General features: G+C 37.2%; 1 protein-coding gene across 1 annotated transcript in view; it reads left to right on the top strand.

The window, feature by feature from the left end:
- The window catches only part of LOC150097244 (TOM1-like protein 2), a 253,155-nt gene that overhangs the window by 110,251 nt on the left and 123,780 nt on the right, over window positions 1-19,124 (top strand). Inside the window, exon 7 of the mRNA XM_090407627.1 lies at window positions 15,354-15,560. Within this exon, the coding sequence (XP_090263753.1) occupies window positions 15,354-15,560 (207 nt within the window). The remainder of the gene's footprint in view (window positions 1-15,353; window positions 15,561-19,124) is intronic.

Below are 19,124 nucleotides of genomic sequence, written 5' to 3'. Positions count from 1 at the left end.
CCTCCACATAGCTTTTAAAGGAATGCGGAGAACCGACCAGGGCTTCTGACCTAATGTCCAATCCTCACCTTCTCGTGGTGCACCCTTTTGGGTATCTACTTGGATACCGAACAAATGAGGATGGGCTGGCAATTTGGGATTTAGCCGACCAAATTGTATTCTTATTGGTTACACCAAAATAAAAAAATGATGGTACAACATGACAAAATTTCATGCCGGCTGGGGCGTCGCCTGGTTAAACAAGGCTCCCCGTTGTTTTCACCAGGGAAGCAGGGCGAACAGCAAAAAGTCAGGTACTGGACAAATCTGAAAACACACCCCAACTCAACATCACCAGAGTTATAGATCGGTACTATCAACATAAGAAGCCTGAATGGCAAAGAAATGGAGCTAGCTGAGGAAATAGATAAGTATCAGATCGACATAATAGGGGTGACTGAAACAAAAAAGACAAAAACTGGTGAGATCTTTCTGAGTAATAAATACAAAATGTTATATTCAGGCAATGACAATCAAGGAAAAGAAGGAGTAGCCATAGGATTCAACACAAAATACGAGGCTAATCTTCTTGAATGGCAGTCAGTCTCAACTAGAGTGATGTGGGCAAATATGAGAATGGGGAACTGGACAATAAGACTTATTTGTGCCTATGGTCCCACAGAAGGTTCTACTAATGTAGAAGTGGAGGAATTTTTTGAGGCTTTAGAAAAAGCAACTGACACAATGAAAAAGGAACAGTTGGTCCTTGTTGGAAATCTAAATAGCAGAGTAGGAAATGATTGTGAGACATACAGAAATATTTTGGGAAAATTTGGAGAAAAGAGCAAAGCTAATAATAATGGCAAATATCATTTGGATTTCTGCTCAGGACATGGAGACTGGTTATTACTAACACCATGTTCCAACATAAAAATGTGCACAAATTCACATGGAGAGAAGAGGCAAGGAATAAGAAAAGTCTCATTGACTATGTTATTGTTCATGGTGAGGTTTTCTCCTTGGTGCATGACACCAGAGTGTACAGCGGATTTGAAATTGGAAGTGATCACTATTTAGTCTTGAGCAGGATAAAATTGAATTTCATATTGAAAAGAATAACATGTCAGAAAGTTTTAAAGCGAATAAAAGTTGAGCAGTTCTCAGATGTGAACTGTTGACTAAAATACACAAACATTATTGAAGAAAAAATGAAACAGTTTGAGAACAGGAATCAAACCTTGGAGATTCAGTGGTAAGCCTTGAAGAAAGCCCTGATTGATTCAGCTAGAGAGGCATGTGGTGAAATGGTCTGCAAGGATAGAAAAATTAGAACTCTATGGTGGACACAGGAAGTTAAAGAGGCAGTGAAGGAAAAGAAGAAAGCATATCAAAAGTTCCTGGCAAATTAATCAGCTTGTGCTCTTAGAGAATACAGAGACAAATGTAAGAAAGCTAAACACTGTGTAAAACTAGCTAAACAAAAGTCATGGGAGGACTTTGGCAAGAATATAGAAAATAAATATCAAGAAGGTAGCAAAATATTCTGGGGTTGTTGAAGAAGCTTAAGAATGTAGGAAAGAGTGCTGTAAAAGGAGTTAGAGATGATAAAGGTGACATGAAAACGGGAGAAAAAGATATCCTTGAAGTATGGAGTAATTGCTTTGAAAAATTGCTAAATGAAACAAGCAGTGATGACAGCACAGTGGTAAAAAACACTGCCCAGGCATGCAGTCAGGAATATATATCCATACTTGAAGTAGAAAAAGCCATCAAAGGCTTGAAATGTGGAAAGGCAGCAGGAGTAGATGATATTCGACCAGAAATGCTGAAGTATGGTGGTATAAAAGTCTTACTGTGGCTGCACTGCATAGTTCAGAATGCCTGGACAAAGGGTCGAATTCCTGATGATTGGAGTAGAGCTCTCATAGTACCCATATATAAAAAGGGAAATAAAACTGAATGTGAAAATTACAGAGGTATTTCCCTACTGAGTGTTCCTGGCAAGATCTATGCAAGTATACTTGATAAACGGTTGAGAAGAATTGTGGAAGAAAAGCTTGGTGGAGAACAAGCGGATTCAGGCCAAATAGAAGCTGCCAAGATCAGATCTTCACTTTACGACAAATAGTCGAGAAAGCATGGGAATATAACAAAGATCTATATTTAAGTTTTGTCGATTTGGAAAAGGCATATGACAAGGTGCCAAGAGAGAAACTATTCATTATGCTATAGTTATATGGTGTCAATGGGGCATTATATCAAGCAATACTTAGTCTTTATTTGAGTTGTAAGTCAGCAGTTAGAATTGAAGGAAGTACAGGAAGATAGTTTAATGTTAAATCTGGTGTGAGACAAGGATGTACATTATCCCCTCTGTTATTCTTTATCTATATGAATCACATTATGAAGGAAAGTGGTATTAAACATGATATCAAAATTGGAGATGTTAATGTCTGCTCTTTGCTTTATGCGTATGATGTTATACTTCTAAATAAATTCGCTACAAGTCTGCAAGATTCTCTGACTAAATTGAATAATTGTTGTAATAGATATGGTATGAGGCCAACTGTGTTGTGAATGGAGAACCTGTGGAACAAGTAAAACATTTCAGCTACTTAGGCACGATTTTTACCGAAGATGGTAAATTAAATATAGAAATAGACAACAGAATCAGCAAAGCTGGTATGATAGGAAGTCAACTGAATAAATTCATATGGAATAAAAGAGAAATTAGTCAGAACACTAAATTAGCTGTATACAAGACAGTGTTCAAACCAGTTTTAACTTATGGATCTGAGAGCTGGGTCAGAAGTAAAACACTTAACCCAAGACTAGAGACCGCAGATTGAGAGTCCTGAGAAAGATTAGAGGCGTGAACAGATGGCATCAATGGCAATATCATATTAAAAACGAAGATATTAGGAAAGAACTTGATATTGTCAGCATCCAGGAATGCATTAGCAGAGCTAATCTCAGGTGGTATGGTCACTTGAACAGAATGGGCGAAGAAAGATTAGCAAAACAAGTGTTCTCTGCCAGGTTGGCAGCAAAACAACCCAGAGGAAGACCAAGATATAGGTGGATTGATACAGTACAAAGTGTCTTAGATGATAGAAATATAAGATCTGATAATGTTGGAGTCTTGACAAATAACAGACTAATTTGGAGGAAAATTGTAGATAGGAAGTTAGTAATGATGTAATTTTTTTCATGTAGTACTATCATATCCTGTATACCCCTTGAGGGTACATGGCAGGAATTTGATGATGATGAGAATTGCAAATGAAAGAGCTTTGCACAAAATGGGTGCTGTGCTTGCTCACAGTAGATCAAAAATGCACTCTGAAAATCTGAAAAGTGTTTGGAGCATTTAACAAGAAGAAAACTGATTGTGTGCATTGATTTATTACTATGGATGAGACTTGGATTCACCATTATACACCGGAATCCAAACAGCAGTCAAAACAGTGGATAGAAGCTAGTTGATTAGTGCAAAAGAAGACAACTAGACAAAAAAATTCGTGAGAAAAGACCCGGTTTGCAGAAGGAAAAAGTTATCTTTCATTAGGACAGTTCACCTGCCTACAAAGGTGTTTTGGCAATAGGAAAATTAAGTGATCTGCACAATGAATTGTTGGAATATCTCCCATATTCCCCAGATTTGGCTCCCGCTGACTTCTATCTGTTCCCAAAACTAAAACTCTTCCTTGCTGGTCACATTTTTTTTTGAATCAAGAGGTGACTAAAGTTGTAGAGGGATATTTTGTAGATCTTACTGAGAACCACTACATGGATGGGATAATGGCGCTGAAGCATCACTGGAATAAATGTATTAGCCTTAAGAGAGATATGTTGAAAAATAAAAATAATTTTGAAATTATAAATCCGTTTTTTTATTGTTAGGCCGAGAACTTTTCAGACCACCCTCGTATGTAATGTCTTTGGACTACAAGGCCAAACAACAAACACAATATGAACGTAGTGCCTGCAAAACTTTCCAACAGTATGGCATCCCCAATAACTCCTTTTTCATACTGGAATAAAAGAATATTACTAGTACGATTAAAATTAAATAAGCAAATTTAACAGTTGTTGGAGTGTGCGCCCCTGAAGAAGGGAAAGAAGAAGAAATTGATGACTTTTGCAAACAGTTCCAAGGATTATATGAAAAATTAAATAAAACAGACAATATAATTATAGCTGGAGATCTTAACTCCAGAATAGGAATGAAAAAAATGATTAATAATATAGAAAAAATTGGAGAACCAATAGTAAACAAAAATGGAAAATGACTCATTGATTATATAATAATTTAAAAATAATGAATACATTCTACAAACATAAAAGTATATGAATGCTGTCCAAGGGTCCATATATTCATATTTTATTAATACATTTGATAAAGGTTTCACTGGCTAAATATGGACACCTGGGCAGTGCTCATGTCTTTTAAATAGTACAAACTAAGGCAACTCAGGAATGCCGAGGATTGTATTCTTATAAGCTCTCAGGTCAACTTATGAAACTTAAATAGTTTCTACAAACATTCATCTTTGAAATAATGTTGGATCTAGTATCCACTTAGCATATGTAATTTTACATCACTGAAATGAAGCTTTATGGCTTTCTTTAGTAATTAATTTTACACACCGACTGAGTTTACAAGAAGCCTTAAGAGAGAAAATACATTCCTCTGACATTTCAATTTCCTTAGTACTGAATGAGAATTTTTGCTCTCTTAAGGCTTCTACTTGGTCTCTGAAGAGAATCAACCATTTCGAAATAGCTGTCAGGCCAGTGGAACGTTTATCAAATGTACTAATAAAAGGCAAATATATGGACGCTTGGGTATTGCTCGTGTCTTTTAAGTAGTACAAGCCAAGACAACTTGTGGAAGCCGAGGATTGTATTCTTGTAAGATCTTAGGTCAACTTATAAAACATTAATAGTTTCTACAAACATTCTGCTTTGAAATAATGTTGGATCTAGTATCCCACTTTGCCAGGAGTATCCGGAATAAGGGAGAGGAATTGGTGGCGAAGATAGCATCAGCCTGGCCAAAAATTATTGCGATCACTGAGACATGGTTGACAGAAGGGGATATAACAACAGGAATAGAAGTCGCTGGGTATAGCATTTTTCGTCAGGATAGGAGGGGAAAGCGTGATGGTAGGGTACTGCTTATGATAAGTGATGACCTATGTCCTCTAAGAGTGGAGAATTTGGAAGGAAGTGAGACGAATGATTTTGAGAGCGTATGGTGTGAGGTAGAGGTAGGCAAGACAGGATATTTAGTGGGGTGTTGCTACAGACCCAGGAGCACAGAGGATTGGGACCAGGAGATGTTTAGACAGCTAAGTTTGGCAAGTGCAAGAAGAATGATTGTTATGGGAGATTTTAACTTCAGTAGTATAAATTGGAGAGAGGAAGATGCATGTAGCAATAGGGGAATGGAATTTCTAGAATTCTTGAGGGACAAATGTCTTAGGCAACATGTAACAGAGGGAACAAGAGGTTCAAAAGTTTTGGATTTGGTTATAGCATCAGAAGAGTTGATAATGACTGAGTTGACGTCTCTCCCACCAGTTGGAGAGAGTGACCATATGGTGTTGACTTGGAAAATGAATAGACATGCAGGAGTATCAAAGAGATGGGAACTTATGTGGAAATATAAGGCAGGTGATTATAATAGTCTTAGACGTCAACTTCGGGAAGTTTCATGGAGGGAGGAATTGGAAGGCCGGGATATCACTAGTGCGTGGGAAATTGTGAAAGAATATTTGTTATCAGCAATGGTAAGTTGTATACCACGAGTGAAGAAGAGGATGCAATTTGGAGTAAAGTGGATGACAAACAATATTAAACAGGAATTGCATGCGAAAAAGAGGCTATGGAAGAGATATTAAGGAGACAGGTGAAGAGATGCATGAGGAATATAAGACACAGGCCAGAAGAGTGACTAGTGTGGTAAGGAAAGTGAAACTGGAATATGAGAGGAGATTGGCCCTAAGATCCAAAGGAAATCCTAGGGAATTTTTTAGCTATGTGGCCAGTAGGAGGAGAAATGACTGTGGAAGAATGATATTGTGGGATAAAAATGGGAATAGAGTGACTGATGCAGAGGACATAGTGGAATTGTTCAATGAACACTTTCTTGGAGTATTTCATCCTAGAGGAGTCAGTTTTAATGCTAGAGGGATAGGACTGGTTCGAGGTCTGGAGGTACAGGAGGAGAGTGTGTTTCAGATACTGAGTACTCTGGATATCAGTAAAGCTGTGGGACTGGATGGTATTTCACCACGAGTTTTGAGAGAATGTGCTAGGGAATTGACAGTGCCTTTAACATGGCTTTTCAATGAAAGTATGGCTTTGGCAAAGGTGCCCAGGGAATGGAAGGAAGGTAAGATAGTGCCATTGCATAAGGGTGGTAACAGACTGGAAGTGTCTAATTATAGGCCAGTCTGTGTGTCATCAGTAGTTGTTAAGATCTTGGAGAAAGTAGTGAGGGACCGTATACAGCATTGGGCAGATGAGGGTAATGTTATCTGTGAGAATCAACATGGATTTGTGAAAGGACGCTCTTGTTTTAGCAATATGCTAGCCTTTTATAATAAAGTTACAAGAACATTAGATGAGGGAAAGGCATATACTGCAATTTTCTTAGACTTGGCGAAGGCATTTGACAGGGTGCCACATGATAAGCTGATATTTAAGTTGCAGCACATGGGTCTGGATGTCAGATTGGTCAACTGGATTCAGGATTGGCTGTCTGATAGGTATCAGAGAGTTGTGTATGGTGGAGCAGTTTCCAGGAGGCAGAGGGTTACAAGTGGGGTCCCACAGGGCTCAGTACTGGGACCTATATTGTTTAACCTTTATATCAATGACATAGCCAGTGGATTGCAGGGGGGATATTCAGTTGTTTGCGGATGATGCAAAGCTGGGAAGGATTATTAGTAATAGTGCAGATGTGGTAGCCCTGCAAGAGGATTTAAATAAGCTAGATAGATGGGCAAATGAATGGGGGTGTCAGTTTAATGCAGCAAAATGTAAGGTCTTGAGGTTTGGGAAACGTCGATGGGATGCTGCATACTCTATGGGAGGAGTTATACGAGGAAGTAGGGGAGACAAGAGATCTTTGGTTGATGATTGATAGAAACCTGAAGTTTAGGGGACATATTGCAAAGGTGGTGAAGGTAACACAGAGGATTGCTGCTATTATGAGAAGGACACTGACCTGCAGAGATAAGAGGGTTATCATTCCATTGTATAAGTCTCTGATCGGATCACACTTGGACTATTGTTCTCAGATTTGGTCCCCAGGATTTGAAGGGGATAAATTAACTGTGGAAAGGATACAAAGATGGTTTCAGGACTGTACAAGGATAGTTATGAGGATCGGCTGAGAGAATGTGGACTGCAGAGTTTGGTGGATAGAAGAGGGAGAGGTGATATGATTGAGACTTTTAAACTGTTGAGAGGTGGTTACAGGGTTGACACTGGGGAGTTCTTTCGCTTGGTTGAACAGCGGGAAGGAGTGATGACAAGAGGCCATCCCTGGAAGTTACGAAAGGAAACTGTGAGCAAGAGGGTAAGGAGTGGTTTTTTTGTGTGGAGGGTGGTTGAGCCGTGGAATGCATTGCCTGATGGAGTGGTGGGAGCGAGAACGGTCAGTGAGTTTAAAGAGTGGTATGATAGACTTTGTGTTTCTCAGGGGGGGGGACCTCCCCTCGATGAGTCTTTTGACTCCTTGGAGGCCTGAATAATAATAATAATATGTAAAATAAATATGTTATTATTTCTAGATGATCAGGTAATAATATCAGATAAGGAAGACAATTTACAAAGAGCAATATTTAACTGAAACATTATAATAGAACAATTTGGAATGAAAATATCCGTAGATAAAACTAAAACAATGGCATTTTGTGAACAAACTCCAGTTAGAAGTAAAATAGTTATTAATAATAAATAACTATTTATTATCAATCCCAATATTGTACAAAAAGAAACGCGCTTGAAAATATGCAATACTTCAGCAGTGCTTACATTATTATATGGCAGCGAAATTTGGGCAATAAATAAACAAGATAAAGAAAGAATAAAAGCAAATGAAATAAGATTCATGATAAGAACTGCAAAATGCATAATTAGACAAAAAAGGAATGCAGATATTTTAAAAGAACTAAAAATAAAATCACTAGAACTATTTTTTCCTAGAAGAAAAACTAAACAATTACAAACAAAATCGGATAGAACATGCAAACTGAATGACCAACACCTGATATCCTAAACAATTAATAAAATAAAAACCAGTTGGAAAGAGAAGGCTGGGTAGAACTCAAAAGAGGATATTAGATGGATAATGAGACTGGAACAGACCAACTTGATCTATAACCATAATTAGCATTATGATGATGATTTCTGAGATGGGTGGTGTTCTAATGTATTGTGAATATAGGGTCCTGTAAAGGTCGGTGTTCTGTAGACCAGAGCACACAGGATCTTCTGAGGGATGCTCAAACAGAAATTGGAAGCCATTAAACAAACAGCTCTACTAAATGGATTCAACCCAAGAAGAACATGATAAATAGTTAATACCACTTCAGGAGAACATCCATGAGAAGAAGTAGAATTACAAAGGACTCCTATACCTTACATAAAAGGCATCTCTGAATTAGTTGCAAAGATTATAAAAAGATAGCAACTTATTGCTATCCTCAAACCTATTAACCAAATCCATAATCTCTGCAACTCATTTTCATTTGTATACTCCAGGTAGTAGCATCATTGGTACTCTCTCCAAAAGACAAACTCTCAGCAGTGATGCTACCTGGAGTATAACATCTCATGTTCATGCTATCTGTCATACTATGAACAAACAGGAAGATCAGTCCAGAAACATATTTCTGAACATCAAGACCACATCTGACTTATCAAACTGCAAAAATCAGTCTTAGCTCAGCATGGAATTGAAAATACAAACCATAGGATCCAATGGGAAAACAGAACTTTTACATAGATCTATGTACAGATATGCTGGTGTCCAAAACCTAAGCATGAACACCATTTCTGAAGATTACAGCTGCAAATTCAGATGGGTCAGCTTGTGGCAGTTTGTATAACTGACAATTGTGAGTAGAAAGTGGTACACATTCAAATTTTTGAATTGCGTAGAAAGGATCACATGGTAGCACTCAGCAGGATAAAAGGCAAAAGGCTGTGCTAATTGAATTGTATTTGAAGGAAACTATTTTTTGTGAAGAAATAAAGTTGCAAATTTGGGTGTCTTGTAATGTCTCAAATACATCATCTAGATAATTTCACAACGAGAAGAATTGGAAAGTTTGAGGAAGACCACAGAATTACTGATATTGCCAGAGAGTTTGGGATTTCGCATATTTGTATCCAGACAGTTCTTCAAACCAATGGAATGTGTTCTGGACATTTGGCGAGAGATTGCCCTCACTCTACCACTGAGCATGAAGAGAGATTTTTGGTTATAACAGCAAAACATAATTGACACACCACAGCAAGTCAGCTTGCAAGTTGGCTCCATTCAAGCACAGGTACATAGATATCTCAATAAACTGTGGCGAGACATCTGCAACAAGTAGGTTTATATGCCCAAAGGCCTTTAGTCTGCATCCCTTTATCCAACGCTCATCATAGAGCACGTTTTCAGTAGTGTTGTATCTATAAAAATTGGACAAGACACTAATGGGCTAATGTACTCTTTATAGATGAGTTCTTTTAGTCTTTCTACCGATTCTAGACGACACTTGATCTGGCATGAAAATGGTACTGCTAGTATCGAGAATGTTCTTGAAAGGATAGATATGCTGATGCTGGGGTCATGGTGTGGAGAGGTATTATGCTTAATGGATGCACTGAACTATAAGTGCTGTAAAAAGGGACTATGACTGGTGAACAATATAGCAACGAAGTTCTTCAACATTAAGTTCAATTGTTCTATGGTGCTGTAGGCAAAGAATTCATTTTTATGGATAGCAGTGCCACACCACATCGTACACGAGCAGTGGAGATACTTCTGGAGATGGAGGATATTAATACATTCAAGTGGCCAGCTTGTTCCCCAGATTTCAATCCAATAGAACATGTTTGGGACACAATAGGGAGATGCATTGCTGCTCGAAATTCCCCTTCGGATATCATACAAAGCCTTATCCTTGCTCTGAAGGAGGAGTGGGCCAGTTTGCTCTTGAATAACTTGCCGCTAAGCCTGGTATGATGTTGTGAGAGCCACATCGCAGTTTGGGGTGGACATATTCCATACTGAAATGTCTCTCCGCATAGTTTTCTGTAAGCACTGTATGTTAATTCCTTATCTCCATCGTTAGGAAATTTGTAACTTTTGCCAAAAAGTATTGCAGTTTAATTTGTATGAAATTCATAACACACTTTTTGTGTGATATATAATATATATATGTGTGATATATATATATATATATATATATATATATATATATATATATACGTAGGCTGTTCAATAAGTTATAAGACTATATTTATACAGAAAACAGATTACCTTTAATCGTCATCATTTACATGGTCTTTATCGAAGTAACTACCGTGAGACGTGATGCATTTGTCCCAATGTTGCTTCCACTTCTTAAACACATGTGAAAGTCTGTTTTTTGAGAGTTCTTTCAAAACCGCCTCCGCAGCTTTTACACATGCTTTGTTGCTTTCGAAATGGCGGCCTCTTAGTGGTTTCTTGAGCTGAGGAAACAGCCAGAAATCGCACAGTGCGAGATCAGGACTGTATGGAGGGTGTGGTAGATTATCTATGTTGTTCTAATGCAAAACATCCACTACACAACCAACAATATGTGGCCTTGCATTATCGTGGTGCAATAAGAAGCCATTCTTCAGCAATGGACGCTTCCTTTTGACGTACTGTACCATTGTCCGTAAAACATCTGCATAGTATGAGCTGTTTACAGTATTCCCGGGTTCTACAGCATGTTGGTAAACAATGCCTTCGTAGTCAAAAAACATTATGGTCATAACTTTACCAGCCGAATTTACCGTTTTTGCTTTCTTGGGGGGTAGGCGAAGACAGATGCTTCCATTCACTGCTTTGTTGTTTCATTGTAGGGTCATAGTGATACAACCAAGCTTCATCTGCTGTAATGATGCGTTTTAAGAAGTTGTCACCTTCTTGTTCCAGTCTTTCTTTCCATTCTGTGCACACATCCACTCGATGCTGCATTTGCTCCGGTGTCAAGAGTTTGGGAATCCATCGGGTGCAAACATGTTTCAGTCCCAAATGTTCAGCCATGATTGAGTGAACACTTCCCACAGAAATATTCAGGACAGCATGCAGCTGGAGTACTGTAATTCTGCAATCCTCCTTGATGATAACTGCTGCTGTGTTGATCATTGTCTCTGTAATGGACGTTGAAGGTCTTCCCTCACGTTCAAGATCTTCCACATTTTGCCTTCCTTCCTTAAAAGTTTTATGCCAGCGAAAAACACTTGCCCTCGACATTGCTTCATTGTGGAAAGCTTCGCATATCATGTTAAAAGTGTCCGATGCCAATTTTTGCAAATGCACACAAAATTAATCGCATAACGCTGTTCCAAGGGCGCTTCCATTTCGACGACTGGTTGTGGCTCATAGGCGCGCCGAAACAAGCTTGCATTTAGTCACGTGACATTCTGGCACATCAGCTCGTATACGCAATCCATCAACCTCTTTTGTTAATACAGACAGCAACATTTCTTTATTCCACAGAAATTAATATTGTGATGAGTTGTTTTGTGACAGTAAAATTAGTCTTATTACTTATTGAACAGCCCCTCATATATATACACACACTTGGTCGTCGACTTACGACCGACTTCCATTCTGGCTGACAGGTCGTAAGTCGATCTGGTCGTATATCGGCCATATATTTATTAACAGTATTCTTTAACCTTTCTAATCTTTTTATCATCTTTATAATTTATTTTTATAATCTTTTAAATTTATAATTATGTATATTGGACATAATGTGAAAAATAATACTGTACATACTGTACTGTAAACATAAAAATACAATCTAAAATTAATGTAAAAATTAATACAAATGAAATTTACAAAATCAATTTTTAATCTTTGCTTGTGCTGGGTTGTGGAGTGTCAGGGTCATGTTCTTGGGTTGAGGTAAGAGATGTTCTCTTGATGAGGAATATGCTGAGCTTTGTTTGAACAGTTGGTTTCTTTTTTTCTTCATATATCTCATGATAACAACGCACAGCATCTTGAATGATATGTTCAACCTTTGTGAATCGTTCGACATTAGGGTCCATTGCTTCGAAACTGGCCAGTTGCAAAAAAGAATGTGATAAACTCTTTGCAGTGAATTTCTTTTCTGGCTCCTCTTCTTCTTTCTCTTCTTTCTCTCTCGCTTTTTCTTCTGACAGTCTCTGTGCTTCTAATTCAATCAACTCTTCACCCGAAAGTTCTTTTATTTCACAATCTAGCAACTCCTCTATGTCTTCTATTTCACATTCTAATTTAAGATTTTTTGCAAGTTTAACTATTTTTTCTGTAATCACTTCCAGTTCCTCTCCCTTTTCAAATCCTTCAAAATGTATTCACACAACGTTTTAGACACTTTTTCCAAATTCCCGACATACTATTCTTTGTTACACATTCCTATGCAGTCGAAATATTTGAATTGATCTTGAAGAATGTTGTACTGCTTCCAAAAGTCTCGCAAAGATAAATCAGCATCAGAATCTATCGCTTCAATGGCTTATGCAAATGTCGTTTTGAGATAGTGAGCCTTGAATGCTGAAATAGCACCCTGATCCATGGGTTGAATGAGAGCAGTTGTGTTAGGTGGCATAAAAACCACTCTAACGTCATGTTGTAGGTCGTCCAGATGAGGAGGGTGGCTAGGGGCATTGTCCATAATCAATAAAATCTTGAAAGGGATACCTCTCTCCGCACAATATTCACAAGCCTGGAGAATAAAACAGTTCATGAACCAGTCTTCGAACAGTGCTTGAGTCATCCAAGCTTTAGGGTTTGAACAGTAGTAAATGGGAAGTGTGTGCTTAAATGCACGAGGGTTTTCTGAATGATAAATGAGAAAAGGCTTCAGCTTAAAACCTACGGCATTCCCACCAAGCAACAAAGCCAACCGATCCTTAAAAGCTTTGAATCCTAGCATCCTTTTTGCTTCTTGGTGTATGTACGTACGTATGATTAGGCATGCATTTTCATTGCAAGCTGGTTTCATCCACATTAAATATTTGTTCCGGTGATAACCTTCTTCTTTGATTAAAGAGTCGAAACTATCAACGAATTTTTGGGCTTCATCTGCACTTCCTGCTTCTCCTGTGCATACATTATGCAAAGCAAATCTTTTTTTAAAACACTTAAACCATCCAGTACCAGCTTGAAAATCTTCGGCGTAATCGTCTCTGGCACATGATTTTAAACTCTGAAACAGACTTCTAGCCTTCACTTGCAATGTGCAAAGGCTCATGGGTGAATTTTTCTGTATTAAATCTTCCATCCACATAAACAACAATTTCTCCATTTCATGGATGGGTCCCTGTCGTTGTTTGGTTAAAATTGTAGACTTCGTAGGCGGAACCTTTCACAGTGTCCCGAATTCTTTCTTTGTCCTTAAGTATCGTCGATACCGTAGAATATGATAACTTCAAGTCACGTGCTATCGTATTCACTTTCTTTCTGCCTTCATACTTCTGGATAACTTTCATTTTACACTCTAAATCAATAGTTTTCCTTGACTTCTTAGCTGGTGTATCTGTAGATAAAGGCATTTCCTTTTACTAGACATTTTATGGGTAGTATTTCATTGGAATTTTAATTAATACACCACACGCAACAGATGCTTGAAAGCAACTGAGTGTATGTGAGAGATAGTTATCGTATGTGCAGCTGCCTGATTTATTATTAATTTATTCATTCATTTTTTTTTTTTCTTTGTGGTCGTAAGGGCAGACAGTCGTAAGTCGACAACCAGGTGTATATCAAAATCCTTTCCTTTAGTATTATGCAGTGATCAGCATTCATTTCAGACAAATTATGGAGACTTCAACCATGTTATAATTAATTACTTTAATTTCCCATTAAAGTAATTAATTATAATACGGTTGTAGTCTTCATAATTTGTCTGAAAAGAAATATAGTGTGTGTGTGTGTGTGTGTTCACATTGGGATGTAGTCATGAAATTTTTTCGTATACAGATAAAAATAACCTGTACTGGGACTAGAATACAGAAAATGTTTTCTTACAAAACATGTAAAATGTTTTGTAAAGGGAGCGGGGGGGGGGTTGATTCATCATATATTTGCATTTTATGAAAAAACATGAATATTTTAGATAAGGAAGAATATGAAAAGTCATTTGTTATTTCATTTTCTTCCCACAAATCATAATATTCACAGTGTAGAATGGTTACTCCATCTATATTCAAATATATTCATCATTATCCTCATCTGCCTAAGGCAGGTTAAGGCTTCCACAAAAAGTTGCTTTCCAGTCTATCAGCAACTAAGTTATTTAAATTGCTGTAAGAGTTCAGATCACTCGTGCTCTTCGTGTTTTCTATCCATTCTCTTCTAGGTATTCCTGGTGGTATCTTTTCTTCTACTCTTTCATTTTGGAGAATTTTGGGAAACCTTTTAGTAGGCATTCTATATACATGTCCATACTACTGTAATTGCTTTTCTTTAATTCTTGTTATATGAAATATTATTATCATCTGACCTCCAGGAAGGATGTAGATCTTAAACTTTTTACACAGGATGCACTCACTACTTCAACAGGCAAACTCTATTATCAGTCCTCTATTATATCATCCCTCTTTCTCCTGCTTACTGGTGTCTGCAGTCTGCACACTCTTGTAATCTACATTCCATAATATCAGTATTATCTTTCTTGTTCTTCTTTCCACTTCTTTTTTACTTTGATTACTGTATACAAGTATTTAGCATAATTACTCACTTTAATGTACAGCATGGAACATTATAAGGTAATTGAAATCATAATAAAATTTAACAAAATATACACAGCTAACAGGCAGAAATACTATTAGTGGATAGTAGATGATAGTGTGTAGATGGGTTGTGGTCTGGAAGACTTTCCCATGATGTGTCCATGGACTCATTGGAGTCCTCACATAATAGTAAAATTTAAGTGTAATTTAATTCCATTATGGTGATCAATTTTGTGTATATTGGTTGTGATTTATTTTTTATCCCTTAAAAATAATTTTGAATATCTACTTGAATCTAATTGAAATCTTGGATATTAATATTTTTTTTCATATTGGTCATTATTAAACATTATTTATTTTTAATCATAAAATTAATTTCTGTGTTTTAGCCACCTCAGCGGCAGATGCCAACCAGTGGTGGTGGAAGAGATGGTGGTAATGTAGGAGGAAGAGGAAGCAGTAATCTAACTCCTAGTCAACTGGTTAAATTGAGGTCAGAACTTGATGTGGTTCAAGGTAACATGAGAGTATTCGGAGAAATGCTGACTGAGATGACCCCAGGCATGGAACACCCCAGTGATTTGGAATTGTTAAGAGTTAGTAATAAATTATTACTTTTATTTCAGTAGAATGAAGCTATTAGTCTTAAAATTACACTTTTATCTAACTTTCAGTGTAGTTTGATAAGATTTTGTTTAGTTCTATTAAAACTGTTTTTTTGGTGAATATTTTGTCCTGAAATTAAGATGTAATCAGAATATCTGTGTCAGTCAGGCACTGAAGGAAATCTCTAACAATCACTATTTCAGCATGTAATATATATATACACACACACACACACACACACACACACACACACACACACACACACACACACACACACACACACACACACACACACACACACACACACACACACACATTAACTATCATATTATTAGGATCATAAGTAATTCAAAACATGTTTAGGCTGAATTATTAGCACAGCACTAATTGTTGGCCTGAGTGGATAGCCTGTCTACTCTCTAATATCCATAGTGAATTCAAATCCCACCATGGGCTTGTGAATATCTTGACATGGTTAAATGAATTTTATTATCTGGTGTGAGATCACATTTATTGGAGACTTTAAAACAACTTAAAAAAAATTCTATGTTTGGTCTCTAGAACAGCATTTTTGGATTATCTCACCCATAGCCTACTCTTGGTACTAATAGTAATATTCAGTAAGTTTACAGCCTTTTTTTGAATACTTTACGTTAAAAAATGCAACAACAACAAATGGGGAAGGACTGAGCATATTTCTATATTTATTCCTGTCCCATTCATTTGGCTTTATATTCATTCAAGAATTGAAGTAGTTCGAGTTACGGCATTTGGGTAGACTGTTACATTCATAAGTTCAGTATAGTAAATAATAAGTTAGAATTACTGGAAGTTATCATATTCCATGTTTTGTTGTTCTGTGATTTTGTCTGTATTGGGAAATGATTCTTCTTGTTATTTTACCATTCATACATGACTAATAATGGCTATCTTACAGCAGCAGCTAATTATTGCACTCATCTTTTCTAGATTGTTTTGATAATTGCTATATGGTAGCACTGGTACTGTCAATCTCTGTGAAATGTTGCAACTGAGTACTGTATGCTTGTCAAAACCAGTACTGTATATGTGTGTTGTTCCTAATTTTCAGATTGGTTAGTCATGTTGTATGTGTGTGTGTGTGTGTGTGTGTGTATATATATATATATAAATGTAATATGATAATTTGAGGCATTAACATTATTCTACTTCGGATGTGTTTTTTCTTTCTTTAAGTTCACCAGCAGAAATTTATTATCATTACCAAATCTGTGGAATCAAAGACCATTGTGAAGAAGGGAATTCTCACACACAACTCATCAAACTGCACCTTAAACTCATGCACTGTTTCCATATTCACCACACTCTCAGGCAATGCATTCTACTCTCCATGCAAAAGGCCTACTCCTCACTTCCTACCCACATCCTCCTTATACAGCTCAGGGATAGCCTCTTATTGTATCATTGCCTCCCTCTTTCCTATAAAAAATCTGTGGATCCTCTCAAATGTGCAGCCTCGTCCACCAACTTATATGTCTATCATATCACTTTCTACTTTTCCTGTTCTGGAGGTTCTACAAATGACATTCCCTTAATTTGTCCTCATGCTGCCTGATCAAGGTCTTATTACATTGAAACTATAACCTGCATGTCAAAATTTTCATTGTTGTCTCTCCCATTCTCTAGCCTTCCTCTTTCCTTTGCCCTCTGATGCTGTTCTCTTACATCTACTCTCATTCCTCTCACACTAGCCAACCTCTCTTAGAATGTTCGTATCCATAGTCTGTAGTTTTTGATCCTGTTTTGTTTCTAACCAAACTCTCAGGTTCATAAGTTAATTTTTTAGGTTTGAACACCGTCTTGTATACTGCTTCCTGAGCATTTTTGCTAATTTCTGTCTTATTCCATATAAATTTATTCATCTGGCTCTGCAATCATACCAGCTTTGCTTATTCTTTTCGTCCATTTCCATATTTTATTTGTCATCTTCACTAAACATTGTGCCTAAATAGCTGAAATATTTTACATGTTATAGGTTCTCTATGGGGTGCTTAAAGGTCAAAGCTGTATAACTGAGAGGAGACCTCCACATAGCCTTTAAAGGAATGCGGAGAACCGACCAGGGCTTCTGACCTAATGTCCAATCCTCACCTTCTCATGGTGCACCCTGTTGGGTATCTATCTGGATACTGAATGAATGAGGATGGGCTGGCAATTACAATTTGGTCAGCATTTTGCTGACCAAATTGTAATTCTTATTGGCTTAAAATAAATTACAAAATGATGGTACAACACGACAAAATTTGATGCTGGCTGGGATATCGCCCGGTTAAACAAGGCCCCCCCCCTGTTGTTTTCACCAGGGAACCAGGGTGAACAGCGAAAAGTCAGCTACTGGAACAAATCTGAAAACAAACCCCAACTCAACATCACCAGAGTTATAGATCGGTACTATCAACGTAAGAAGCCTGAATGGCAAAGAAATAGAACTAGCTGAGGAATTAGATAAGTACCAGATCGACATAATAGGTGTGACTGAAACAAAAAAGACAAAAACTGGTGAGATCTTTCTGAGCAATAAATACAAAATGTTATATTCAGGCAATGACGATCAAGGAAAAGAAGGAGTAGCCATAGTATTCAACACAAAATACGAGGCTAATCTTCTTGAATGGAAGTCAGTCTCAAGTAGAGTAATGTGGGCAAATGTGAGAATGGGGAACTGGACAATGAGACTTATTTGTGCCTATGGTCCCACAGAAGGTTCTACTAATGTAGAAGTGGAGGAATTTTTTGAGGATTTAGAAAAATCAACTGACACAATGAAAAAGGAAAAGTTGGTTCTTGATGGGAATCTAAATAGCAGAGTAGGAAATGATTGTGAGACATACAGAAATATTTTGGGAAAATTTGGAGAAAAGAGCAAAGCTAATAATAATGGCAAATATCATTTGGATTTCTGCTCAGGACATGGAGACTGGTTATTACTAACACCATGTTCCAACATAAAAATGTGCACAAATTCACATGGAGAGAAGAGGCAAGAAATAAGAAAAGTCTCATTGACTATGTTATTGTTGATAGTGATGTTTTCTCCCTTGTGCAGGACACCAGAGTGTACAGAGGATTTGAAATTGGAGGTGATGATTATTTAGTCTTGAGCAGGATAAAATTGAATTTTATATTGAAAAGAATAACATGTTAGAAAGTTTTAAAGCGAATAAAAGTTAAGCAGTTCTCAGATGTTAACTGTTGACTAAAATACACAAACATTATTGAAGAAACAATGAAAGAGTTTGAGAACAGGAATCAAACCTTGGAGATTCAGTGGCAAGCCTTGAAGAAAGCTCTGATTGATTCAGCCAGAGAGGCATGTGGTGAGGTTGTCTGCAAGGATAGAAAAATTAGAACTCCATAGTGGACACAGGAAGTTAAAGAGGCAGTGAAGGAAAAGAAGAAAGCATATCAAAAGTTCCTGACAAATAAGTCAGCTGGTGCTCTTAGAGAATACAGAGACCAATGTAAGAAAGCTAAACACTGTATAAAACTAGCTAAACAAAAGTCATGGGTGAACT

The sequence above is a fragment of the Typopeltis vanoorti genome, chromosome 17 (assembly GCF_054136105.1).
Source record: "Typopeltis vanoorti isolate ZY-2024b chromosome 17, IOZ_Tvanoo_1.0, whole genome shotgun sequence".
NCBI lineage: Eukaryota > Metazoa > Arthropoda > Arachnida > Uropygi > Thelyphonidae > Typopeltis > Typopeltis vanoorti.
This window is presented reverse-complemented; position numbering and strand designations above follow the sequence as displayed.